The sequence below is a fragment of the Cimex lectularius genome, unplaced genomic scaffold (assembly GCF_000648675.2).
Source record: "Cimex lectularius strain Harlan isolate CLEC.00 unplaced genomic scaffold, Clec_2.1 scaffold95, whole genome shotgun sequence".
Lineage (NCBI taxonomy): Eukaryota > Metazoa > Arthropoda > Insecta > Hemiptera > Cimicidae > Cimex > Cimex lectularius.
In genome coordinates this window covers 1591936-1619773 of record NW_019392779.1, presented here as the reverse complement: position 1 = coordinate 1619773, position 27838 = coordinate 1591936, and the positions used below count along the sequence as shown (strand labels likewise).

At 34.1% G+C, this 27838-nt stretch overlaps 2 protein-coding genes and 1 long non-coding RNA gene across 8 annotated transcripts in view; 1 reads left to right on the top strand and 2 right to left on the bottom strand.

Moving 5' to 3' along the window:
- The first annotated feature begins 5759 nt into the window (after positions 1-5759).
- The window catches only part of LOC112127191, a 120897-nt gene continuing 98818 nt past the window's right edge, over positions 5760-27838 (top strand). The window contains exon 1 of the long non-coding RNA XR_002910452.1: positions 5760-5843. This is a non-coding gene — a long non-coding RNA (uncharacterized LOC112127191). The remainder of the gene's footprint in view (positions 5844-27838) is intronic.
- LOC106667813 (serine/threonine-protein phosphatase 6 catalytic subunit) lies at positions 10429-14014 on the bottom strand. The gene is made up of 7 exons (XM_014396007.2): positions 13665-14014; positions 13474-13569; positions 12384-12591; positions 12236-12315; positions 12064-12169; positions 11782-11943; positions 10429-11052 (listed from the first exon to the last, which is right to left on the bottom strand). The coding sequence occupies exons 1-7, from the start codon at positions 13731-13733 to the stop codon at positions 10862-10864; spliced, it is 912 nt and encodes a 303-aa protein (XP_014251493.1). The 5' UTR covers positions 13734-14014; the 3' UTR covers positions 10429-10861.
- The window catches only part of LOC106667812 (ecdysone-induced protein 74EF), a 305166-nt gene continuing 295139 nt past the window's right edge, over positions 17812-27838 (bottom strand). For all 6 annotated transcript variants that reach the window (XM_014396001.2, XM_014396005.2, XM_014396003.2 and 3 more), the window contains 5 exons: positions 26276-26407; positions 25998-26114; positions 18791-19090; positions 18386-18578; positions 17812-18276 (listed from right to left, as the gene is read on the bottom strand). In XM_014396001.2, coding sequence (XP_014251487.1) covers positions 18168-18276; positions 18386-18578; positions 18791-19090; positions 25998-26114; positions 26276-26407 — 851 coding nt within the window. In that variant the 3' untranslated portion in view covers positions 17812-18167. The remainder of the gene's footprint in view (positions 18277-18385; positions 18579-18790; positions 19091-25997; positions 26115-26275; positions 26408-27838) is intronic.

Below are 27838 nucleotides of genomic sequence, written 5' to 3'. Positions count from 1 at the left end.
ACCCATCGGCCGGATTTTAACTGCCTAGACAATTTTATATCGGCTAAACAAAAAATATTTTTCATTTGTTCTTAAAGGACAAACGACAAACTGATCGCCACTGCCAATGCCGATATTAAATTTAGTCTTCAGTAACTTCCTTTTATAGTTTTTTTTTTTTTTTAAGTACAAATTTTTTTTCACCATAGGTTGTGTATTATTGTGTAAATAGTTTCCTTCTTCTTAATTTTTTGTATGTTTATCCAGTATTGGCAAAGTTTAGTGGATAGATTTTCATTTTTCACCCATTGTTTTACTGCTTTGCAATGAAATCATGGACCTGGATTTTTTTCTTTCAAATATTCAGCATACTTGTAATTTATACATTTAAAAAATGAACTAACATCTTCTTTTTTAATTTAAAATTAAATTAATATTTAGTTATTGCTTAATATTTTTTAAAGAAGGGATATCAATTAAGAAATTTACTTGAACTGTCAGACGTTCCCTAATTTTTCCCTTGTTATTAAAATAGTGAGATTATATATTGGAAAAGAAAATATTTTGGTATTAAAAAAAAAATTCAATTCAATATGATTTTAAATCCGGTTGGAGTTGAAATGAAACCATTTTTCAAGTTTCTCTTGCCCTTTGCATTTGTAAACACAGTGACCGACTGCACGTTTTTAATATTAGGCCCAAAAAGTCTTTTCAATTAACTTTTTTTCATGTATTTATTAGGAAAATTGTAATATTTCAAAGACTCAATTAGGTAACTGTGTCTTAACTCCAGACTTATAAAAATATTTGATAAAAATTTATATACATTATATTACAAGAGACTGACTACAATGACTGCCACTTTGAATTTATAAAGTAAATAAAGGGGAATATTACATTATCGGTAGGAAGTTTTTTTTTACAATATGATACATGAATAATAAAAATCTTTAAAAAAATGTTACTGTAAAGTCTGTAGAAAAAGAATGATTCTCAAGTCCAATGTAAAATTTCATATTTAAATTCTGTCGATAATAAATTAACAAAAAACTTTTCCAGGGTTGTTTGTTTATAAGGGATAATACAGGAAAGTTTAAAAGAATGTAAAAATGAATTAGATGTTCTATTGTGCCTTTTCATGATTAGAATTATATAAGAGATTACAAATTTCCATGATTGTCGCTTTTATAGTTCGGTGGTGTTTCTTTGAGATTACGAGACTTGATACCAGAAGAAAAATACCGTTTGTTATTTATTTATTAAAACTTTTGACATTACATTAAATTGTGTCGTTATGATTTTTTTTAATTTATAAAATTTCTGTACTATCCCTTTTTGAGCTGATTTCGACCCTGTAACAAACTGTGTGATATCTTGTGGAGGAATAATTAAATGGAAGGCCTATTTCTTAATGTTGTATTATTTGTTCTGTCTCTTTTAATTTTCTTTTTTTAATTACAATTATATTTGAAAAAATCACTTATTTGTATAAACAAATTAAATAATGTTTAGAGCATTTTAAAACAAATACAGCTTAGAAAGAGGAAATTTTGTAAAATTTGCACTTTTGAAAATGAATAATTTTTATATTTGTATATAAAGTAAGATGAAGTTTTTTTACACCGTTCATGCTCGAAATAAAACAAAAACATTGCAAAGTAGGAAATTGTGATTTGAAGAAGATTTCAGATTCATAAAAGCATTGTATATATTATATATAATATTAAAAAAATTAAAATAATAGACAAAGAAAAATTTACAAGTTCTTTGGCTGTTTTATAATGTGTTACCAATAATAATTTTAGTGTTTGTCTATTTTGACTATTGTATAAAAAAATTGAAAAAATAAATAAATAAATGAAAAGCTTTGCAGATAAAACCAGAGTGAAAGAGCATGTGGACACACCATACAGTTTAGCTTAAAATTACTTTATTTTAAATAAAAAATTGCAAAATGGTTTTTCATTTTAGTTTTAAAAAAAAGTAACCTGTTCATAACTGATAATTTATTTTATACAGTTTCAATTATAATTAGCATCTGTTTGATTTTACACTTGGTCTATTTCAATCTGTCATTATTTAAATATACAAAATTTAATTTTCTGTTCAATTTATATAATTGATAATATGTTTTGACCGAAATACCTCAGAAATACAATTATTACAATTCAAAGTGAAAAAAACAAGATGTTAATTATGACTTTTATAGTTTGTTATATTTTGTATATTAAATGTGAAATATTTTATTGGTGCTAACAAAGTATTGTGAGAATGGGAAAATGTTAATGTAAAATTTTTTTAAACTAAAAATTGGCCATTTAAAAAAAAAAAAATGAAGCCTACAAAAGTCTGATCGACTCTAAACATAGAGAGCTGGAACTCTGTGTCTTAAATGAATATTAATAAAAGGGAATTTTCTGATAAATTACAAAAATCAAATACAAACAAATAAAAAAAATTTAAAAAATTTTTAAAAAATTTAAAAAAAAACAAGACGACAGTGATGGGATACGTTTCCGAAACTATTTCGGCTTGTCCTACAGAGAAAGAAAGAAAAAATGCCTTGAGTTCACTCTAATATATATTACTTAAGATAATTATTGTTGTCTTTAAATGTAAATACATGAATGTCCTTAGTAAAAGTATTATTTTCTTTTTTAATTTTTAATTTTACCCTAAGCATACTTGTTTTTTTAGATTTAGCACTCGAATCGATTTGGTATGTATGGTGAAAAAAAATGGGAACTTGTGTCCAAATTCTGACACTAAGTTGCCCAAGGTAGCTTAGGTTTAGATAACTGACATAAATATATTAATTTTAAGAAAAACCTGGGGGACTGCCAGTCTGGCTACTCAACACACAAGAATGACACATCTACACAGAAAACAAACTCTTTGAGCCCTGAGATGATCTCAATAAAGATCGAAACGTTGACACAATAAAGAAAATGTTTTTCTAAAACCTGTGTCACACCAGACCGCATCTGACCATCTCCAAATAATCAGTAACTAAGGGTCACTAAACACCACACATTGATGCAAGTGATGATTTTTCTATTGAAAAACAACCACAATATTTTACATGAAATAATATTAGTATTTTGCTATTGTGAACTAATATCACTGATTTATCAGGTGAAGGAAAATAAATAGAATGAAATACATTCCGAGAATTGTATTACTTTCTAAGTTTACAGTTTACATGAGGAAAACTGCATTTTATTTGATATTTTATTAAATTAGGAAATTCAACCAAATCTGTGGGAGTATTTTATCTTTTCGAGAAAATAAGGTTTTATCAGATCTGCAAATTTCACTGAAATTGATTGGTTTTTTTTTTTTTGTTTTTTTTAATTTAGTGGATAGTAATTAATGTCCGGTAAATATTTTATAAGATTGATTCTTACTGTTGCAATCTTATCAGGTTCGATTGCAGTCTTTTTATACTGGTGCGTTAAAGGAGTAAAACTTATTATAAAAATTGAAGAACATCACATAGGCCATGCAAAGTTGTCACACGGACCTTATTTTGTGCCAAAGCCTGCATATGTCTCCATGGCCATCCGTGGCTCCATACAGACAGCGAAGAGGAATCCACTAGATTTAAGAATTGTGCTTGAGCACAGCAGTGGGAATCTGGGTCCCCTGTATTGATTCTTGGAGGAAACGGGGTTGTTCTATTGTATATAATAATAGTTGTGTGTTTTTGTTGTGAGTGAATGTATTTATTAGCATGAATGTTTGATGTGAGAGGGTCAAGGGAGCATCGAGTACCCCTCAATTAGGTTAGTTAAAATAAGTGTAAAGAGCGGTGGAGGAATACTCCATCACCCTAACTGAATGAATGGTATGTAAATAGGAGTGAATGTATTTAAGAATGAATGTGAGTTCAAATTGGTTTGGAACTGCATTGGGTGCTAAATTGACTTAGCTGTTGACAGCACCTCCCCCCAGAGCACATTGTCGGTGGCTGGACGGATAATGCTGAGGTCTGCCCCCACCTGGGGTGGGTGATGCTTGAGTTTGCCAGCAATTTACATAAATAGCAAATGTGTGCAGGTAAACTACGAGAAGCAAATAGGTTCAATTTGGCACACGTTTGTATGTATGTGGTGAAAAAGGACAAATCTAAATACAAAACATGAGAAGATGAGTTCCAGATTAAATAATTTATTCGGGCGAAATCCGAAGAGGACAAAGCCCAACTCCTAGCCCAACACCACTCTGCAGTTTTCAATCTACACCCAGACATCCAAGACCATCATTCTGAAAAAATCCTTAATGAAGTCCTGGCCCCCATTTGGACATACAGACTTGAACTTTATGGGACTGCTAAGCGTTCCAATCTCAATCAAATCCAATCTCTTCAATCTAAAATCCTCAGAACAATAGTCAACGCCCCTTGCTATCCAATCACACCATCCATACCGACCTAAATGTCCCTCTTATTATCGAGCTAGCCCAATCCCGCTACAAAACGTTCCATTCCAAACTACCCCATCATCTGAACCTTTTCATCAAAACCCTGTCATCCACCTCATTACCTAATAATCCAAACAGAAGACTGAAGCGTCGGTGGCCCCACGACAACCTTAACACCGGTCTCTTAGGTTGGAGTACATCTCGCTCATCTTATTGATGTACTAACAGCTACCATCACTGGATGATGTTCTTTTATTTGCCACAACTTATCTTTACAAATCCGGATTTTCTTTCTATAAAGCCAGCAAAGCTAAATACCAAAACTGTCTAGAAGCTGAACCTAAAATCCGTCTCCAGCTAACAAAAACTAAACCCAACATATCCAAATTGTGCAGGCTAGCACAATCTCACTCTTCTCGTAAATTCATTTGAATTCAAATTTGAAACTGGCTCGAGTTTTACATACCTATTGATTCTATTCTATCCAATTGGATTTTTGTGTTCTAGATTTTCTAAATAAAGTTAAGTATGTCAATCCAATATTTGTTTTCATCACATAATTAAGAATGGACTGGCTAATGGTTATTTATAAAACTTTAATTTACTAAATATACTGTAAGTATGTAATTTTAAATCTTGAATGGAAGGGGTCGACCCTGGATTTTGTTCTGGGGAGGGGGTCTCCTGGTTAATAAGTTTCGGAAGTCCTCAATTATTCTGTAGTGATTTTCCCAATAATTTGTAACTTTATTTTAATATTGTAGATTATGTATGTTGGAGTTGAGGGGTGGGACAGAAAGGATTTGAAAATGTCTGTAGGAAATGACATAAAAATATTCACTTTTTGTAAAAGGTGGTTCTGCTTACCAATTTGTTGTTTTCAATTCTCCGGATTTCAAGCTTAAAGCTCATCATCAGGTTGAAAGCAGTTACAAGCACGCCTTGAACTTCGAAGTCCCGACATGAATTGTAAGAGTGAAACCGTTAACTGCCGATTCCACGCCAACGCGCCTTTTTTTCAACACCTAAAGGCAAGGTTTACCAACATAATTGTAATCATTGCGAAATTATATAAATTTAATGTATAAGACGGCAGAGAAATTAAAACTACATTCACACACATTAAAGAAAACTTGCCTAAATCGAACAAATTTTCTAAATTTAAGGACCATCAAAATGGAAAAATAATTTTCAATTTAAATTTGAATACAACAGTTTTGCATAGATTGAACAAAGGGCGGGAACTAGACTGCTGTAATTAACGTTTTTCGCATGTTCAAAATTGGGCGGCAATGAAAGCCAGCTTCTCGTTGGCGGGAAATCGGGTGCCGCGGGTTCACTCTTTCAATTCGTGACGAGACGACTAGAAGCGCGCTTGCAGCTCCTTCAACCTGATGGTGAGATTTAAGTTTGATATCGGGAGAATTGAAAACAACGAATTTGTAAGTAGAATAAAATCTATAAACTTGTCATTTTCTTATAAACTTATAATTCAGAAGGAAAATATTTAATGATAAATATTTGATCAGAATCCCCTCACATCCTCTTGAAGAACTTTTCCCCAACATCAACAAGCCATTGCTTAATGATGAGACCTATTATTATTTCAATTAATTATTCTTTCTATATAAGGTCTTGGTTGAGATGAAAAAGTAAATGTCACGAGTGGGATTCATACCCATGACATTCGGCTCTATACGCCACTGCTCTAACCCCTTGAGAACTTGTGCCTTCGTCAAGTGCTTATACTAGCAGCGTATTGAGCGGAAAGTCATGGATTCAAATCCCACTCATGATACTGTTTCATCTCAACTAAGACCTTAGATAAAAAGAATAACTAATTTAAATAATTAATATGGTCAATTAAGACTACTAAACATGGATTATTATCACTGTTAACCGAGTCAACCATGATCTGCTTATAGATAAATTGGACTCCATAGGCTTTACTAATCTGTCGCTAATGTGGTTTAAATCTTATCTTTTTAATCAGGAAAAGTAGTGAAATTACACAACTTATATTCAAAAGATTTCAATGCTAGTCGGGTGTAACACAAGGTGGAATCTCTCACCCATACTACTTAATCTCTGTATTAATGACTTAAAATATTATGTTAAAAATAGCAATTTCCTTCTTTATGCCGATGATTTGAAGCTTTATAAAACCACCAAAACCATTCATCTCCAGTCTGACCTGAATTCTTTGTGTATGGTGTCAACGGAATTCAATGGTGCTGAATATTAAAAAACACAATGTTGTCACTTACACTCACAAAACCTACCCCATCAATTGTGATTATACTATAGTTAGTGTTTCTTTGGCAAAACTCTCTGAAATTAAAGATCTTGGGTTTTATTTTTGATAGTCAACTGAATTTCAATTCTCACATCACCCATAACACAAATACATCCTATCGAGCTCTAAGGAACATAATCAGACTAACCAGGTGTATTGAGCCGAAGGTCATGGCTTCGAATCCCCCCTGTGGCACAAATTTTTCATTTCGAAAAAATAGTGTACAATTAATTGAGTTACTGATAATCTTACAGACTTACTTTCCTCAACACTACAAATGTCTAAGCATCATTGATGATCTAAAAGAATTGGACAGGGGTTGGGATGGATGCCAGTGACAATGGTATCTCAATGAAACTTGATCCAGCGAGGAGTGTGGATGATAGAACTTGCACATTGCACAGGACCGAAAAACTAATGGCAAAACTGGCCAACTGCCTCACCCTCCTCGGAAAGGCTCTTCAGACATACCCCTCCCTTAATTTCTTCTATCAAGACAAAAATTATTGAGATGAGGATGATGATGTTAGAAGAAACTAGTACATTGGGGTTTTCCTCAAGCACTGCAGCCATCTGGCTTATTGTACTTCTCTAGTTCCTTAATTCAATCAATCATCTTGATTCTTCTCTTAAAAAGTTATCATTTACTGTTGCTGCTACAATACCTTTCTAGCATTTGCCTCGGGTCCCAGGTTAGGTCTCCATTGATACGAGTGGCTTATTTTAGCATAAGTTTACTGTGCCTAGCACCCCTAGAGTTTATCCACTTCTCTTTTTGTCATTTTTGGGTCCATTCTGTGATGGAGGATTCTGTGTTTGTTTTTGTTATCCTAAGAATACATTCAGGGCCTTACATATCTTCCTCTGGCCAGTATGTCTGCTTTTTTTTAACCAAAATTCCTTTGTGTCCTGATACTCAAGATATCATGTTTCCCAGGTTTTGGATGCTTTCACATCGACTAGTTTTGATGTAATAATATTTTTACATGCTAATGCTTTAATAGTTGCTTGACTGTCTGATCTTTTGAGGATTTCTGAGATTCATAGGATACTTTGGGTCTTATTAGTGAGTATGTAGCCAATGTGGTCATTGGAGATATTTTTCTTTTTTTATGTGCTGCAGGTGAGGGTTCCAGGTTAATTTCTTTCCAAAGTTTATCACAAAGTGTTTAACCTAGTTTTTCTTATTTTGCAAGCATTTCCTATCTTTGGGTCATCTGTATGCCATAGAAGATCTACAGGTTTTTCTTCTATTTTATCCTTCAATTTTGTTTTCTTTTCAGTAATTACTGAAAGTCTGAAACCTCTCGATGAATGGTTTTTCAAAGTAATTTTCTCTGATGAGTCAGATATAGTTTTAGCCATGTCAGTTAATTTAACTTGTCAAATATGCTGGCCTTACTTGTAATTGTTGAGGCTTTCTTTCCACCAATGAATTCTCACAGGGGTCGTGGTAGCCGTCATCAGGTTGATAGAATGTTGTATAATCATGTACCTCGTAGACACCGCAGTTATGCATTCGTTTTCGTAGTCTCTGGCCCTTTTTTTTCACAATATCCTTCCCCCAAGAGCAGACATCGCATTTTCTGAATTGTCTCTGGCTAGTATTGAAATAAGAACATAAAAAAATTTTCTTGGATGAAATCACTTTTCCAATGTTTAGTTCTCAATATTTCTGTGAAGTGGTTACATTTGTGTGTTAACAGTTAATAGACATGAATAATGCATTAGTGACAAACGTATAATTTGAAAACATGTAAGCAAAGGAAGACAGATTTTTTTAAAATTAATGTTTATTATCGATTACATTTTATTTCTTTCTAAACTATTCATGAAATTTCCAAAAAATTTTTCATTAAAAATTACACAATTTGTTTTTTACTTTTTTATTTCTTTGAGCCCTAAAAGAAACAGAAAGAAAATACTGAAAGACTAAACTCTTTTGACTTGAATACAAAATAATATATTTTTGTTTATGTTATATATATACATATTCTTTTTATACAATATAAGTCAAAAAGAAAAAAACTATAGTCCCTCTATAAATGCAGTGAAGTGATATATATACTTTTTTTTATTTTTCTCTAAAACTTAGAAGAGCACTTGGTTACACAAAAACTGCGTCAATCCATACAGGCCAATGTAAAAACCAACAACCAACACATAAGTTTTTCTTTCGACCTAATGAGCAAAAGGCGTATTTGTTATAACAAAATAATCCGATATAAATCTGTAGGCGTACACATAAAAACTTTTATCTCTCATTTCAAAGACCCTGTGGAAATTTATAAACATACAAATATTATTTAAAATCTCAAGCAGAACGAATGTATGGTATATTAGTCAACACAGAAGAAAAAAATAGTACGTACTTAACACTAAAATATTGCATTTATGTAAATTTTGTCTTTTTTTATAAACAATTTTTACACAGTTGCTAATTTGAATACTTTAAGGCATTGAATAAAAGAAAGCCTAGACTTAAAGGTAACTAAGTTTGAAAGATGGTTGCAAATCATGGTCTTCCTCCTCACCCTCCTCCCCATGCTTATGAATTCCATAACAATCCACATTTTTATGTTTAACTTGATAAAGAAACAAAATGCAAATATATAATCCCTCGATTAAACCTAATTAAAACATAGCTACCACCTTTTTTATTGGATTTTTTCCCAAATAAAAGCTGAGGAAAAATAATTCTCCCTTCAAGGAACGCCAAGACAAAAGTACTCTTGTGTTTTGCATGATGTGAGATCACATTCAACTTCTTTTCTAAGGCATACAAAACTGTAGTCGACCAGTCTAAATATCACTTAAAAGTTTACTGAATTGAAAAAATATCGATACAACCAGCCTGGGTTTGAATCGAGATGATTAGTCTTTGACTGCAAGCTTTTTTTTTACTATTTCCAATCTGTTGAGAATTTAACTTAAAAAAAAAAAAAAAATGATGACCGATCGTTAAACATACGAGACAAACTGATAGACACAATTCAATTTTTAAAATTTAAACAAGAATACAAGAAAACTAAACAATTATAACAGACATAAACAGAACATATTTTAGCAGTTAATGCTCAAATAACATCGAGTTTTCAAGCTCGGGAATAAGTAAAATTGTCAATTATTGCAAATTTAACTTACGAATGTATGATTTATACACAATTTTTCAACGTAAATGAGAAATGTTTTTATTTTCTTAAAACACCCTTCATCTTGTATATTCTTTGGTTTAAAACATATAAATGTAAGACATACATAATCAGCTTACAAGACCCGCTCGCGATTCTGAAGACCAATTGTTGTGTTTTGTGATGCTGCAGCACATGGGTGGTAAACGTTGAAAAAAAAAAAAAATTGTGTAAAAATGTATATACAAGGATTGTTTCTTTATTTATTTTAAAAGCTGGGAGTCTTTTAAAAATATATATATATATATATTCTAATCACAATTATGCTGGAATTTTTGTTTTTGAAATATAAATTAAATTTGCTTAAATGCACTCCTCATTAAAATTGGCCAATTGTCAAGTTTGTGAGAGAAAATTTTCAAAATATTTAGTTAATGCTTTCTTTCTACTGGTAACTCAACTTAACTTTAAACTGGTGTTTAAGTAGTAAAGTTTGTTCGTAAAAACTATCAAATTACTGAAAAGAGATGACAATTTGATTAAATTTCATTAAGGAGTTTTTAAACAATTAATTTTTCCCCAAAAAAATATGTTACTATATTAAATTACAAAATCTATTTACTAATAGGCATTGGTAACAAATTATATTTTGTTATGCTTTTAACTGAACGAACTGTTTATAAGGTGAATTAAAGCCACATATCGATATAATTGAAAGAAAAAAAATCTTGAAAAATTAGAATAAAAACATTAGGAAAATGTAATATAAATACACTGGACATCACAGGTACAAACTTAAATACGGAATACAATATGCACAACAATCAGATCACACATTTTATAATGATAAACCTCAACATCTCTTTTTCTCAGTTAAAAAAAATTCTCTTTCATTTTCTGAACAGATTTTTTGCTTTATAGCCTCTACTCCCCCTTATTCTGTTCGGTTTTAATTATAACAATAACAACAGACAAGTCTGTTCAATGCAAAAAAATAATGAGAAGCGGCTTTCCAGTACCAGGCTTCTGGCTGCTATAGGAAGTAGGGGGTTATGTTTCTTGGTGGGATCACCCTCTCATTCTCCGGGACGGCTGCAAAAGTGATCGGCTCACTCTGGCCGACAGTCTTGAAGGCGAGGATCGCCGCGATGTTACCACACCTGTAGCAGTAGTTTGGGGCGGACCATACGGTGACAAGTTGATCGTCAAACATATATTTAAGACCTGCAATTAAATTAAAGCACATACCTGTTAAATAATGCTTTTTTAAAATTATATCAGTTACCCAAGCCCCATAGCAATCCACAACAGAGGCCAAGTGGTTAGGGCATCTGACCATACCCACATTAGTGGTTATGGGTTCCAATAATTCCACTGCCCATGGTTTTTTAATGAATTAGTATGAAAAATGTACTGCAAAGTGGTCAGACCCCTCATCCATGACACCCAGTGGGTACTTGGATGTTAAGCTCTCTGTAAGACATATAAGTCGCAATTTTAGCCAAAAAATTTCCTATATTCAACTATCACCATCCCCACCCATCTGTTTCATTTTAGATTTCTCTATTGAAACTTTTCAGCAGTTCTGGATGTCTAAGGAACATATGACAGATTTTGGCAAAAAAGTAACTAACCGTCCTCACATCTGTACTTCATTCACACACACACACACACACACACACACACACACACACACACACACACACACACACACACACATGACTCAAAAGGCATGAACTCAACAAACTCCAGACTTCTTAAAAGAAAGCTTGCATAAATAATAAAAACTGATTCTGAAAATCAAACGACATATTTATATCACCATACTGAGTTTGTCATAATGTTCCAACCTCCACAATATCAATCTAAAACTCTCTGAACTTAACAAACAATTGATTTTACTGGCAAAATTGTAGGATTTAACAGACAGAGTTGTACTTTTTGGAAAATTACCTTCATGAACAAGTTGATGGGCTCGACAAATCAATTTGAGCTTGTTCAATTCCATGAATTCCTTTGTGACCAGCGCACCGAAAAGCCATCCGGCTCCTCTAGGGCTCACGCTCCATGTGTCTATATCATCAGGATCCGACCAAACGAGATCACAGAATGCTCCTAAAATAATTTTTAAAAAAATTTAAGAAAAAAATAAATAAAGACAAATAATAAAAAATGCATTTAAGAAATAGACCTAGGGAAGGGAAGATTTGATTGAGCTTGTTTTAAAAATGTTACCTTTATTAGGAATTTCTTTGTTTCTTTCTATACACCTTATTTGATCTAAGGTCATAATATCTGGTGAAAGGCCTCCATGTACACAGAGAATTTGTTCATCAATTAACTATAATTTAAAAAAATATATATATACAGATATAATTTTGATAGTTTACAATAAAAAATAACTTACAGCTGCAATAGTTAACATATCAAAAACTTTACAACAATACTTCCAAGCATTCGCATTTCCATATTTGTTATGGCATTCGTCTGTAAAAAGAGATTTAAGAGAAAAAGATAAATTAATGCGGCATGATCAAAAGATAACAAGATCGTACCGTAGAAACCGTAGACTTGAGTGATTTGGCGTGTTTCGTGATTGCCCCTGAGCAGGGTTATCTTGTCTGGCCAGCGAGCTTTTAGGGTGAGGAGCCTCGTGAAGGTCTCTAGACTGTAATAGCCACGGTCAACAAAATCGCCCATGAATATGTAGTTGGTGTCAGGAACTTGGCCCCCCGATCGGAAAAGCTGTTCCATATCATAAAACTGGGGGCAAAAAATGAACTTGATTAAATAAAAAAGCTCCCTGAAGATGGCAAAATGTCAAAATATGTCTGACTGAACAAAAAGGCAAGGCCTAGGCTGACCAAGATAATCGGAAATAATAAAACTGCAGGTTCATCGCTTCAAAAGCCTTAAGAATAAATATAAAAATACAAAGAAAGACTTTATTAAATAAATAAATATTCTCTGAAGATGGCAAAATGTATCCGACAAAAACACAAAGATAGCATGACCAGAATGATCGGAAGGTTCATCGCCTCTAGAACAAATATCAGTAAACAAGTATCGCACAAACACTAAAAACGGAAAAATATAGCTCCTTAAGACCATTAGGGCGGGCACCTAAGTGCAGAATCAAATATCTCACAATGTCTATATTCCTGAATTCAATATTTGATAAGGACTTAACTGGGAGAGATCTAATGTTTGTTGTAGAGCTTAACAAGTTGTTTTACATGGTAATAATTTGTACCTAAATAAACTCATCAATGAGTTTTTACATTTTTTTTAAATTTGTTTATTTTTTCTTGTACATTCTTTTTTAGTCTTAGAGTTCAACGTTTAAGTTGTTTTAAGAAAAGTTCAAAATTTTATTTTTTTGGTTTATTGCATAAATGTAGTTGACCTTATGTGGGTCAAAGCGTTTTTTGTACATAAATTCTTTAATTTCGGGCGTGTATTTACTGTTAGAAGTGAGAGATCACTTGAGTTTAACATGAGTGTCTCGAGTTAAATCTAGTAGTTATATGTACGTAATAAGTTAATATTTGTTTTAATGTATGTTTTAACATAAATTTAATATTTTCGGTCTGATACGTTTGACGGTAAAAGTTAATTCTTTTGAAATAATGTAAACGATCAAACCTGGCCATGGATGTCGCCGCAGACTGTGACTGGGGTCGATACGGGCTGAACGTTGGCCTCTTCGAGCAGAAGATCACAGACGATATCGCACAGTTTCTGTGAGGGAAGGACAAAAGGAAATCAAATATAATATTTTATTAAGATCGGTCCGTCATGTCGTTGTGCCGTGTCAGATCAGGGCAGCAACTTGCCTTCAGGTCGTTTTCGGGCAGGTACTTGCAATTCTTGGCGATGTTTATCCACTCGTCGAGGTCCGTCATTTTCCTGGATCCCGATCACCCACGGTCAACGGCACTGTCCACCCTTTATTATTATTATTATTATCAATCCGCTCCTCGGCGATTTAGGTTATGGCCCCTCGTCATATTTGATACATCCCGACGCACTGGCTGTGCCACGGTGCCAACTCGTGCAGAGGTTAACCTCAGGTGGTAGAGGTTTCCAGTTTAGAACAAATTCCGATAATGTCGCATTTTATGTTTCTCCTGTTTTACAACACATATTATTTTGGGACCCTCCAATCCCCATTTCCTGGTGAGCTCAAAGGAAATATGGATTGCGGTTAACAACCATAGAATCTCCTTGATTTGAGATAAGGCAGGATACGGGCGTCCATATTGGTCAACCCAATTGGCGTTTATGGTTTTGTTTGTAATTAAATTCCGTTAGAGTTGTATTGTATAAGAGTTTTCTCATTTTAAAATATACTTTTGTGACCTCCCAAACTCTGTTGGTGAGCTAAAGCAAAGAACTGGATTTCGATAAACGACCATAGAATATACATGATTGCGATGAGGCGGGATACTGGCATGCAATGCTAAGAAAATATAAAAGAATGCATTGCTTAATATTAATATAAAAGATCTGGAAAGGGATTAATACTTAAAAGGAAGGAGAATAACATCCTAACGAGAGAATATCTTGTACTCATGGCTCGTAGAGACAATATGAACAGAATATTTCAATTTAGGCAAAACTTACAGGCAAATCTAAATGCCAAAAATGAGTGGGAAAAGGGAAAACCCTCAGTCAAGATGCACTGGTGGATTTGGTACGCAAGAAAATACAGGAACTCCAAAACCAAATATTCAGACCCATAGGCACATACGTTGCTCTTTCAAGCTCAAATCCGTGCTATTGTAAAGTAATTCCTGTGTTACAGGAGAGCTTAAGGTCCAGTTACCTTTTGGGTGTCGCAGACTGTTGGTCAAACCACTTTACAACACTTCTTTCATACTATTCTCAATTAAAAAACCATGGGAACTCTGAACCCAGGACAGCTAGCATGGCAAATGAGTCGGGTGCTCTAACCACTTAATCTATGCAATTGAGAAATGATCTCAATTCAATTTAAACAGAGGATATAAAAACAAAGCAAACAAACAAACATGCCAGGCTGATTATTTATTTTTTTAATGAGGGTTCACATCAGCGGAGGCCATAATCATATCAATACTGGCTTTGGGGTGTTGATATAAAAACCCCATTTGTTAATATGGCAGCCACCAACACCCCCGCTGACTTTCTCGGTTGTCTTCAGCCTTTCTCTGTCATAGGGTGTTGTTCTACCAATGAATCTTTTGTCACTTCCATTCAACAAAACTTTACAAAGCCAAGGGCTTCTTGGCCTATGCTATTCACTACCCATATTTTTGACTCACAGGCTGTATAAACATTCAATTGCGTCACATCTTGGGCAGTGTATGCACTCAATAAGTTAAATCATAGTGGAGTAGTGTAAAAGAGTTATTTGACCTTTCAGTATTCTACCAGTTAAATAGGAGTATATTATTTGACATAGATACATAGGGAATCCAGCTTACTTCATTTTGTGCATTATAGCTGTTGAAAATCTAGAAATACAGCTAGGGTGTGATCCTTTTTTTTTTCTCTCTCAAATCCTCTTATAATGTTTCATGTCGCCTCTTCATGAGACTTATTTTTGCACTTTGTATTTTAAATTTTATCAGATATCCCCAAGAAGGAAATTGTACAAATCAAAGGATGTGTATTCAGGATGAAAGTGTCAAAAAATTACTACATTTTTTTAAAAGTTACTTTATTTATGCATTATTTAAAGAACCAGTGAATAACTCCATAATATATATAATAGTACAAGTAAACATCTGAATTATTTTTAGAAACAATGTTAAAACATTGAAATTCTTGCTTACTTTTATTTATTTATTTTTTTACGGTCTATAATTGCATTGTGTATTTTATCATTAGACATTTTCTCTTTGAGTTTAAATGCAATCCCAACATTTTTTTTCACAAAAATAGTATATACATATCATCAAATTCACGTACATTTTTTATATATGAAAATATCACCAACTTTTTAAAATCTATTTTCCATACAACTACTAAGGTACTTTTCTTTTTTTATTAAAGAACTAGACTTTTCGTTTTTTATTATATTTATTTTTTTTGTCACCGATTCCGTTTTAAATCATCATTCGATCCTTTTTCTCTAACAAAACGCACCATTTCAATGGGATTTACAGTTTTTTTTACTTTTGTCAAAAGTACAAAAAAAAAAAAAAAAATCAGTTAATTAATTGTAACAGTTTTGAAAAATTTTAAATTTATCAAACATGGAATGAAATAGTTTAAAACTCTTTAACACTCTGAATATGCATGGACATTGAGCTTATTTGAAGTTATTTTAGCGTTAAAAACGTACACACATTTAATTTAAAAAAACAAGAAATTCTATTAAAAGGTGTCAAAGGCAATTTTCAATATATATTTTTTGTAATATATGTATATATTATTAGGAAATTCTGACTATATATTATGAATTTTAAATACAAAAATTCTAAATTTTCTCAATCCAAAATCAGTCTCATAGTCCGACCGAAGTCTCCAACAAGGCTTTTCACAGCTTTCGTTTTTTTTTTCTCTCATAGAAAAAAATCTTTTCTACAAGCCAACCACGCGAACGCGGACAAAATTTATGTGGAGGCCACTTTTATTTAGATATTAATTTTTTTAAAGTGTAATTGGCAGTATTATATAGAAATAATTCAAACATTGAAATGTTGCAATGCTACCACACCAATAAGATAAAAAATGTTTCCCTTTTTTTAAAAATTGTTTATCATGTAATTATTTGGAGGGAATAGTGCAAAAAAATTAACATTGAACATTTAAACTTTCAACAGGTTATTTTGAAAAATATGGTAATCTCCGCTTCGATACAGTTTTGTACTTCTTTTAATTATAATATTTATTTATATATACTTTTTGTTTTAATATATTAATCGACATTTAATACACTATTTTTAAACACTGGGACAGTTATAATATACAACACATTTTTTTTTTCTATAGAAAATAATCAACGTTCTTAACAACATAATAGAAACTAAAAATATGGTAAACACAGTAATTAAGTACATATAAAACAAAATTATCAAATACATTTTTTATACAATCTATATATAAAATCTATATATATATATATATATATATTTATATGTTAAAGAATAGACTCTTGAACCATAATAAAAGAAGAAAATATTATGAACACAGAAGAGAAAAAAAGAAAAAGAGAATAAATAAATTATACAAGATAAAATTTTGCTTAAAATATTACAACTCTACACATGGTCATGGTAGGGCTCAAGGTATAATCGTATATACAAAAATATTAGATAAGTAGAAAATAAAAATAAAACAAAATAAAAGAAATAGATAAAGAGGGAAAAATGAGATAATTGGTCTCAATGTGGCAGTGGTTGCCGGTTTACCAATCGTGAGATCACATCATTCTTATACATGATAAGCATTTTTTAGGTACATTAGCCCATGCCCGATTAGACACTGACAATCACTGCAACGTGCGTTTTCCAACTTCTGTTTAATTTGCCTTTTCAGTTACAAATAACTATTAATAATATTTACAAACATGAGCAATTTCGTATGACGTCAAAAAACTATAATTATAATCGAGAGATAAAAAAAAATATATATATACCAAAAACCAAAATATGTTACTGAACTTGTACAGGATTTTAATTTGTGCATGAGCCAAGCTTGATTTATAAATGGCAGTGTTGTTGTTTTATGAATTACGACAAACAGAAAGTGAAAATTCTATGTCAGAAGGTTCGACGGTTAAGGGGAAATGTAACGAAAGAATACTTGACACGTGCACACAACCCGAACCCGACGTTGTAATTAAAACGTCGCTGATAAAATACAATATAAAAATAAGAATCTTATTGTTAAACATTTAAAAATTCAACTATTTAGTCGATTCGTTGGCAAAAGACACTTAGTAAACATTTAGCACCCTTAGTGGGGCAAAGTAGCCACATCAATTATAGTGTGTCTAACAACCAGAATGCAAACATTGATAAAACATTTAAAACTTTGTACAAGAACAATTATAAATAGAGAGAATTTTCAAATTTAATTAAATTTTTTCTTTAATAATAATAATTTCTCTTATATATTTATATATATTTGTTATTTAAAAATAGTGAGTTTGCTTATTAACATGTGATTTACTTTTTTGAAATTTAAAGATTTTTTTTCTCTTTAAAACATTTGAAATTGTGGTCAACCCAGATAGAAAGTGAGAGAAAATTTAAATACAGAAGAAGGTTTGGTAACGTAATTAATTTCATTGGGGTTGGGTTTGATTTTTAATTATATTATTCAGCTTTTCATTTTGTTGCTGATGGTCACGCCCCACTACAGTCTATCTCGACGATGTCTTTCGGTACATCGACAAATTGGTAAACCAATCTTTGTCCATCGACTTTGGCCAGGATCCCTCTCTGGTAGTAATATCTGAGGAGGAAAAAATTAGCCATAAGAAATTTAACAATTATTATTGATTTCATATAATTAATACTGTTTATGGCTTGATATTATGAAAGAAAATGTAAATTTTAGTTACCTGAGAGCCCGGCCCATTGTTTCGTAGTTCATATCTGGCTTGTTTTTGTGAAGTCCCCAAAGCCTAGAAACAGCTTTGGAATCGACAAGCTTGAAAACACCCTTCTCCCTATTTGTCCACTTGATATACCTTGGGCAGTAATCCCTGTCTTGTAGAAGCTTAAGAAGGAATTCCCATAGGTATGTCGTTGAACCTGAAAATAATAACATCGAGGCTGTTAAATTTAATTGAGCAATGTTCCGACCACATCAGTATAATTTTGCCAATTTATTAAATAGATACAATTTTGTGAATCCGCTGATACTGGAGTTGGCTCGGTTATCATTTCTAAAGGCAGAATACTCCAAAACAGACAAATTTTCATCGAATTTTAGTGCCAAATTTATATGAAGTTTTCCAACTCACCTTCTCGGCTTTTCCTCTTGGGTCCTGTCGCTGTTGGCGATTCTCCGCTCCTCGCCCTCTTGACCTTCTTTTTCATCCTGTGCTGGAAACCAAGGTCAAAGATGGACAGGTCGTCATGTGAGCTGGAGGCGGCAGCTTGTATCACGGACGCCCTGGGCGGTGAGGGTGCTTGTGGGGGTGCAAAATAATTTTGTGGTGGTCCCATGTAACCTGTGGCGGCTCCTCCTCCTCCACCACCGCCGCCTCCTCCTCCGCCTCCTCCTCCTCCACCTCCTCCTGCTCCACCATATCCATCAGTGACTGTAACATTAAAATATATAAATTTACCAATTGTTACTTTATTATGATAGAAATAATAATAAAAAAGAAAAGGTTTTTTGCATTAAATTGTGAGATTTGAGAGAGTAGCAAGGATTAAATAAAACAATAGTCCTTTATACTGGTCTATTTAATTACTGAATTAAAAAAATGGGAAAACAGCAAAAAAAAAAAAAATGTGTGGCAGATGGCATTCATGAAATGCCCAAAAAGATTGTGATGGACAGGCATTAGTGTGGAATGCAGGGAGGTGTCTTGTACCTCCTTCTGCCACTGCCAACTTGCAATGCAAACCACACTTGATCCTTGGTACTAGAGGGTAAGCAATGACCTGGTAGCATCATTTCCTTGTTTAACAGTATCAAAAAAAAGGAAGATTTGTGCCAGAAGGCATTCATGAAATGCCCAAAAATATTGTTTTTTATGGGTAAGCCATATTGTGGAATGCAGGGATGTGAGTGATACCCCCTCCTGCTGGCGCCAGACTTGCAACAAGTACCAACACACTTGACAAGGATACTTGAAGCTGAACACTGACCAAGGATAACACTTCCTTGTTTAAAGTATTCGAAATGAAAGAAAGATTTATGCCAGAAGGCAATCATGAAATGCTCAAACATATTGTTTGATGAGCCGTACTGCGGAATGCAGGGAGGTGTGTAGTACCTGCAACAAGGACCCACACTTGACATTTAAGGGTACTTGAAGCCAAACACCGAGGGCAACACCACTTCCCTGAGCCGATCTTTAAAGCTATGACGATCACAGTGGATGAAAACGCTGCGTTTCCGACCTAGGGCAAAGGCTTGTGTTGGCCGGCCTATCGTGCACTCCCTTGAACCTGCTTCCCACACCCACCTATAAATAAAAGCCGTCCGGCCCTCATCCGCCGTCCGCGAGCGTAAAAATACGAAATTGAAAATAGTGGGGCGGATAGTCCTGGGCCAGAGGTTTCGTCTCGAGAGAATCGCTTTCCGCCTTGTAAATATTTGGCGAGAGGATGTTCTCCGAGTGTGTGGGAGTTGTCCTTGGATCTTCAAGATGGCTGCCCAGCGTGCATTGACCAGGAAATGGCGCTCGGCCACTTTGGCCTTCCACACAACCTCTTTTATTAGCCGGGAACGGGCACCCGAGCCGGCTAAAAACCCTTTTTTCAACAAGGGACCCGATAGTAAAAAGGACGGGGAATCCGCTCAAGCCAAGGACATGGGATGACCGTCAAGCCCTAAGGGCCATCACGAGTTTCCTCTCTCCGCCTATAATACGCGACGACCCTAAAACCGTTTAAATTTCACGCTGAACAACCCTTCAACAGCCCCACTAAACATGAAAAGGGCGAAGACTCGCAGATCACTAGACTTTGACATTCTACCTGGCACACAGACATTAAGGATTATCGATTACCAAACGATAGGATAACTCCATTAGGAACTTAAATCAAAGTCTAAAGAATTAATTAAAGATCAGAAACTTTTAAGAAAGCCTGGCGAAAACATTACTGTTTTGTCGCCGACGTTTCAAGAATAAGCATTGATCTTGGAGATAAAAATCAAAGACACTACTCGTAATTCTTGTCCCATGAAGTTCAACTAATTAAGAAAAGCTGGATGGCTCAATGCCAGAAATACTCGTAGATTCCTGATAGATCATGATTTGCAATATTCAACAAAGCTTAAAAAAACTCTTAAATCCTTTTAAAACAAAGCTTCTATTGTGAAAGTATAATAAAGTAATGAACGAACCTCTAATGTTAGACTCGAGAAGCTTTTCTAGGGGGAAAAAAAGTTTATTTGTTAAAAAGCTTCTTGATAATCCAGGTTGTTGGGTCAGGACATTGGGACGTTACCAAATCTCGATTTGTGCTGAGAAAGGAGCTGAGTATGGACGTCTAATCTGATTTTAAAACAATATTTAATCAGTTTTGATTTTGGGAAAAGTCAATATTTACGGGAAGTACATCAAGGGGGCTGGGATTAGAACGGCGTCGCTATCTCTACCTCCTAATCACCGCCGGGGTGGATGAAATTTATACCGTTATCTGCTCTTAATCGCCCCATCCCAGTATTTCTGAACAAATGGAAAGGAATTTTCGCCTGGACAGTGTTGGTAAATGGGCGAAATTTACGCCCCGGAGGGGGGGGGGCATGACTGTTTTCCGTATAATGCCCTTGCAAGAAATTTGGAATCCTTTTGTTCTAATACTTTGCAAAAAAAGAGAATTACTTCCTATCTCCAGGCTTTATTTAAAAAGCGTTAAAAGCCCGGCCTTGTATTTTAAGACCGTTGCACTCGTAAATGCTCAGTCAATTGGAATAAACAAATTATTGACTTAAACTGTCTGACTCAGACGGTTTGACATCAAGTTAAACCATCTGCAAACATAAAGTAAAAACATTAACTTAAATTACTAGATCAGTGCCAATCGTGATAGTTTTGACAAGGTTCTAGAATAGAAAGAATCACCAGTCAGCCGGTGTCTTGGCGATTTACAACTATTAAAAGCCGAAATATTGACAAATTGTCGTTTCCCGTTGTGATAATTTCAATTATCCTGTTTGTTGTGAGCGCCTCGATCAAAACTGTCCCCCTATTCTAGCTGTTAAACTTGGCCCAGACGCGTTTCTGCTCTTGGCCGCCTTCATTAAACGGGTTAAATCATCACAGCGGAAGCTTCTGTACCGTTTGGCACCGGGCGAACAGCTAACAGTACGGACCAGAGTCTAATAACTGTTCTATTAATATGCGTTTTCAGGAGGGAAAATAGTGAGAAATCGTTCCCTATTTGACTATCTGCAATAGTAGGTCGGTTTATTCTAACGTAACAGTTCAGGAAAAGGTCGCGGAATCGAAAGTGAACCAGCACTCGATAAAAAGGGAAAAAATCATTTCCTACATAGTTTTACTCAGTATTAAGTAGGTTATTATAAGAACTTATAGCACAGGAAAGATGGAATAGTTCAGGAAAAGGAAAAGGAAAAATCTTTCTTCCACATTCTCCAACTATGTAGATTTTACCTATTTTTTCTGTCCCACCTTGAAAAAATTGAAGTGTAACGTCACAGGAAAAATATATTAAAACAAACTTTCATTTGCATTTATATTCCATAGTCCGTATTTCTAAAAGATGGAGTAGCTAAGGTTAAGAAAAATCTTTCTCCACACTCTCCTACTACGTATGTGTTTTTGTCTATTTTTTTGTGTAACAGCACATGAAAAATATTTTGAAAAACTTCCTAAAAATTAAAATGTATCAGCACAGGAAAGTTATAAAACAATTTTCCTTCGCATTTATATTCAATAGTAGGTGTTTTTTAAACGACATAATAGTTCAGGATAGAGAAAAATCTTTCTACACACTCTCCAAAAATGTACCAGCGAAGGAAAAATATAAAAAAAGTTCCTTCACATTTATATTCAATAGTAGGTGTTTTTAAAAGATGCAATAGCTCAGGGTATGGAATAATCTTTCCTCACGCTCTCCAACTACGCGGTTTTTTCTGCCACAACTTCAAAAAATTGAACGCAACAGCACAGGAAATATAAAAAAAACGTTCCTTCATATTTAGTATATTCAATGGTACGTCTTTGTTTAATACGCAATTGCTCAGGACAAGGAAAAAAATTCCTCCAAACTCTCCAACAACATATAATTTTCTTCTGACACACCCTCAAAAAAATCTAAGTTAAGTTAGTTTATAAAAGCACAGGAAGAAAACGTTTCCGTCATATTTATATTCAATAGTTTTTTACTTTTGTAAACACAACTTTTTAAAAATATGGGTTAGCCAACGAAAAATGTTCCCTACGCACTCTCCAACCACTTAGGTGTGTTTTCTGCCACGCCTAAAAAAAAATTAAAGTGCAACAGCACAGGATAATGTATATTCAATTGAATGTGCCTTTTTTAAAAAGTCGGAAGAGCTCAGGATAAGGAAAAAAAAATTTTTCCACTCCCTCCAACAAAGGAGGTGATTTTTTGCCTATTTTTTGCTGTTGACCCTTCAAAAAATTAATGTGCGATAGCACAGGAAAAATTAAAAAAAAAAACCTTTTATTCACATTTATATTTAATTGAATGTGCATTTTTAAGACAGAACAGCTCAGGTTAAGAAAAAATCTTTTTTTTTCTTTCCTTCTACACCCTCCAACTACGAAGGTGATTTTCGCCTATTTGTTAAATAAAAGTGCAACAGCAAAGGAAAAAACAACATTTCTTTCACATTTATATTTAATTGTATGTGTTTTTTTAAAGACGGAAGAGTTCAGGATAAGGAAAATTTTTTCCTCCACTCCCTCCAAATACGTAGGTGATTTTTGCCAATTTCTTTCCGTTGACCCTCCAAATAATTAACGTGCTACAGCATAGAAAATAAAAACCTTTCCTTCACTACAAATATTTTTGTCTGTTAAACCTTAAAAAAAATTAATACATAACAACACAGGAAAAATATAAATGATGGACCAGGTTATAATATGTACCAGGATCAGGTTATATTAAAAATACTTTCCTCCAGAGCTGAGAAGTGCACTATTTTTGTGGTAGTTTGGGGTATGGTTTACAGGTATTTTCGGTCTCTTTCCGAATTAATAAAAATGTAAAATAGAATCACCGCCTGTTGAAAGTGTCCGAGCTCTTGGTTCCCGGTTTTTATATTTGTACTGGCAGAGTTCCCAGGAACGGCCACGGGAGAAGTGGGAGCTCGTAAGCACGCGACGCCACTGTCAAGGGCGTTATTAAAAAATTTCTAATAATTCCCAGGACATTAGGATTTTTCGGAGGGTTGTCCGATTGTCTTTTGTTTTGTTTAATAATATTCTTTTATCACTATCCTCCTCCCCTCCACGGTACCTGCTTATGTAAGGGGCTATTGCTGAAATAATGCAAGTGTTCGCCTGGGATGCTAACGCCCTGGCCAAGGTCGGGCCCCCTCCACAACGGACGATTCGCCAATATAACAAGTAAACACTCTCCTTTTCAGTTCCAACAAGCCGCGAACAAAAGATCTCCAAAATTGTCCAAAAACCAGGCAAAATTGGAACCGTCAAAAGAATTGCACATGAGACGTGACTTTTTCTATATAAAACATCCGATTTACAAGTTGAAAACCTTTAAAATACAGTTTCTATATATTAGTTTCAATTTTTATACACAAATCCTTGATAATATTTGTAATGGGGAAATTGAAAAAGTGAGACTCCTGCTGAGAAGATTCAATCTGGGTGAATTGTGGGTGAGAATCATTGAAAGTGCCATAATTTTCAAATACTTGGCGTACTTTTCCTATCAAAATCTCTGTTAAAACTCAGATAAAAGATAGAAACATCCAAAAAGTTCATAAACAAACTAATTTACTTTTCGTTAATGAAAATTAGTCGATTGCTGATTGCTCAAATCCGCTCTTGTATAGAGTGTGGTATATACTTCTCGCAGTTCACCGGCAATTCAGCTTTTGTACATTACAATAAATTACCGACAGGAATCACCCACCTCGGGTGTTGGCAGTCAGGGGTCATACCTCGGTCCCTTATCCGTCCAACAGCCGAGGTGGGGCTCCAGAAGCTACCGACAGCTAGGTCAATTCAGCACCCAGTGCATGCAGTTCCTAGATCAAAACACGATCTCGTTCATTCTGAAAAGTACATTCTTTCCTATTTTCATACCATTCACTTAATTTGGAGTTTTACCCTTACACCTATTATATAACTAACTTAATCTTACTTAGGTTACCCTAAGGTCGATTCGCTATTCAAGCTATTCAAAATTCCGCCATCTAACACTAAACATTCACGACAATATATGCATTTACTCTCAGCACACGTCACAGCCTTAGGTGTCGCCTTTCTGTTCCCCCAGACCTATTTGTCCGGGTACCTAGATAACCACCACTATTTTGCCGAGACTCTCCGGTTCAATTCATGGTATTTCATCAACAAGATAATAACAATCCACAACATGCAAAATAAAAAAAAAACAACTTTCAGTGATCATTTAAAATATTCTGATCAATTGATTTTCACTGCACTCCAATAAAATTGTACTAAGCAATTTTATTTACGTGTGTGGTGATTAGTGACCGTTAATCGATAATTATTCAGAAATCGTGAGATGCGGTCTGGTGTGATGTAGGTTTCAGAAAAACATTTTCTTTATCGTGCCAACGTTTCGATCTTTATTGAGATCATCTTCAGGGCTCAAAGTGTTTGTCTTCTGTGTAATTGTGCCATTCTTGCGTGTCGTGCTGGGCAATCTCAACAAATGGCACACGCAAGAATGGCTCAATTACACAGAAGACAAACACTTTGAGCCCTGAAGATGATCTCAATAAAGATTGAAACGTTAGCACGATAACGAAAATGTTTTTCTGAAACCTACATCACACCAGACCGCATCTCACGATTTCTGAATAATTAATTTTATTTACACTCTACTAGATGTTTATTAATAACTGAATTTTCGATAAAATTTTTCTAACAATCGTTATATGAACGTCCAGTCGTGTTATTTCAAATTTTCCCTTGGTTCCAAAAATCTATGATCAGACTTGCCCCATCTAAATATACAGAATCATCAAAAACATGTTCGATAAATCCTGAAAATGGTCAAAAATATTTCTTCTATCTTAGATAATAGTTCAGAAAAAACCTGAGAACTTGATTCAATTCAAAATTGGCAACAATCTTCAACGAAGGTATAAAAATCTACTAATGCAAGTGCCAACTATTTAAATAGTTATTTTTTGTCTTTATTTTCGAAAAAAAAATAGAAACGATCCATTTGCTTCAAGGCAGCAATGTTTTCTCAAGATTGTGTGAGATTAAAGGCAGATCTTTTAGAATGCATGTTTATGACCTTTTTATATTAGATTACTTAAAAAATAATTGTACTTACGTGTTCTGTTGGGGTACGGCTGGGGCTGGTGGTAGTAGGGCGAAAGGAAATGTGCTGTCGGGTACAGTCCTCCCATTGAAGGCGTAGCTGCTTCGGGCGATCTTCTGCACGAGGTGGCTGGAGGGATAACCGAGAAAAGAGAAAACAGAGTATAAAAATAAAACAGTGCCCAGAGCGCGATTAGTAAGAATTGATCTATATTAAATTTGACTAATATAGTCAATATAGACAAGTCTTACCATGGGAAAGACGGGTCGGGGATTTTGGTATTATTTTACCTGTAGTGTGTTGATAATATGTGTGGGGTGGTGGTTGCAGCCTTGCCCTGAGCTCGTCGTTGCTCGTGTGACCGCTGCTTGAACTGTCGACGTCCGATACTCCTGAATCTGCGGGGCTGGGTGGCAGAGAACCTGTCAGAAAAAAGGTTGAATTGAGTTAAAAGTTTCAAATTAAAAGAACAACTGTTGAACATGAAGAAAGAGCGAGGCCAGATGCTCCAACAGACAAAATTACGGCCAGTAGCTGAGGGGATTATTTTCTTGCGAAATGCACAATCCAAATGGTTTCAACTTTGACGAGAAAAAAAGAGCAAAACAAAGCAGTCGTCAGATATTATACGTTAATATATTTATTTTCGAAAATGCATCAAAATATATCGAGAAGAAGAATGAGAATCGATTAGAAAATGTATTAAAATATTGTCTACTCCTTTTTGTTCTTGTAGTTAGATATTATCAAATCCCATAGTTTTTATACATATTTGGTCTTCTCCTCCCATAGTTTCTACCTATTTTAAACTCTTAAAAAAGCGTAAGCTTTCATAATAATACGAACTCAGACGGTGTTTTTCAAAATATTCCCGTCATTTTTTTCAGATTGTTACGTGTTTTAAAGCTGTCTTTTAAGGAAAAACGATTTTTTCATCAGTTTCCTTTTACAATAATACAAACACCCCACAGTTTTTATACATGGTTGTCTTCTCCTCCCATAGGTTTTACTCATTTAGAAGTCGTTTTACCATACCTGCTTGTTTATGTGTTTTTCACCATTCCCAGTGTTCACTTGTTTGTGGGTTTTATGTTGTCTATTTTGTTTATGAATAAGTTCAATTCACTAATTTCGTGGTCCGCTTGACCAATTAATATCTTACAATTAATTAAGGTTTTCAGTTGAGATAAAAAAGTCAATGGCACGAGCGGGATCGAACCCACCATCTTCGGCTTGGTACGCCGCTGCTCTCCCACTTGAGCTATCGTGACCTCGATCCACTCGGACACCAACTTCCGACCTCAACCACACATTTTGAATTTTTTCCTCCATTTTGCCATTCAATTCAAATTCAAAAGGTCACGATAGCTCAAGTGGTAGAGAAGCGGCTTATCAAGCCGAAGATATCGTTGGTTCGAATCCCGCTCGTGCCATTGACTTTTTTATCTCAACTGAAAACCTTAATTAATTTTATGATTAAGTTTTACCTATATACCTTTTGCTACAACTTCCTTACTTAGGTTTTTTTAAGCAACGATTGTTTATTTTAAACTTGCTTATCCATAATTATATTGTTTGTAGTTGTTTTTAAACTTGCTTGACAGTAATTATACATGTTTAACGGTTTTAAGTAGCTTCTATTTTCGATTTGTCACATGCTGTTGTTATTTTTGTGTTCTTTGTTGTTTGTCGGTTTTGTTTTGTGACAGTTGATCCAATTTATTTTTAATTTATATTGTTTTTATAAAGCTGCACCTAGATAACGATCTTTCTGTTTGGATTCCTTGAGAAAACCGCCGTCTAAGTCCAAGTCCGACGGTTGAGTGAAGGGTTGAGGACAATGGCTGTCAGTG

Bases quoted from the DNA above. Each gene is read 5' to 3' on its own strand.
- LOC106667813 (XM_014396007.2), bottom strand. From the start codon at position 13,733: ATGACGGACCTCGACGAGTGGATAAACATCGCCAAGAATTGCAAGTAC. The intron at 12,170-12,235 runs GTAAGTTATTTT...TTTAAATTATAG, and splicing joins ATATGTTAACTATTGCAGCT to TTAATTGATGAACAAATTCT. The intron at 11,053-11,781 runs GTAATTTTCCAA...ATTTAATTGCAG, and splicing joins CCATCAACTTGTTCATGAAG to GTCTTAAATATATGTTTGAC.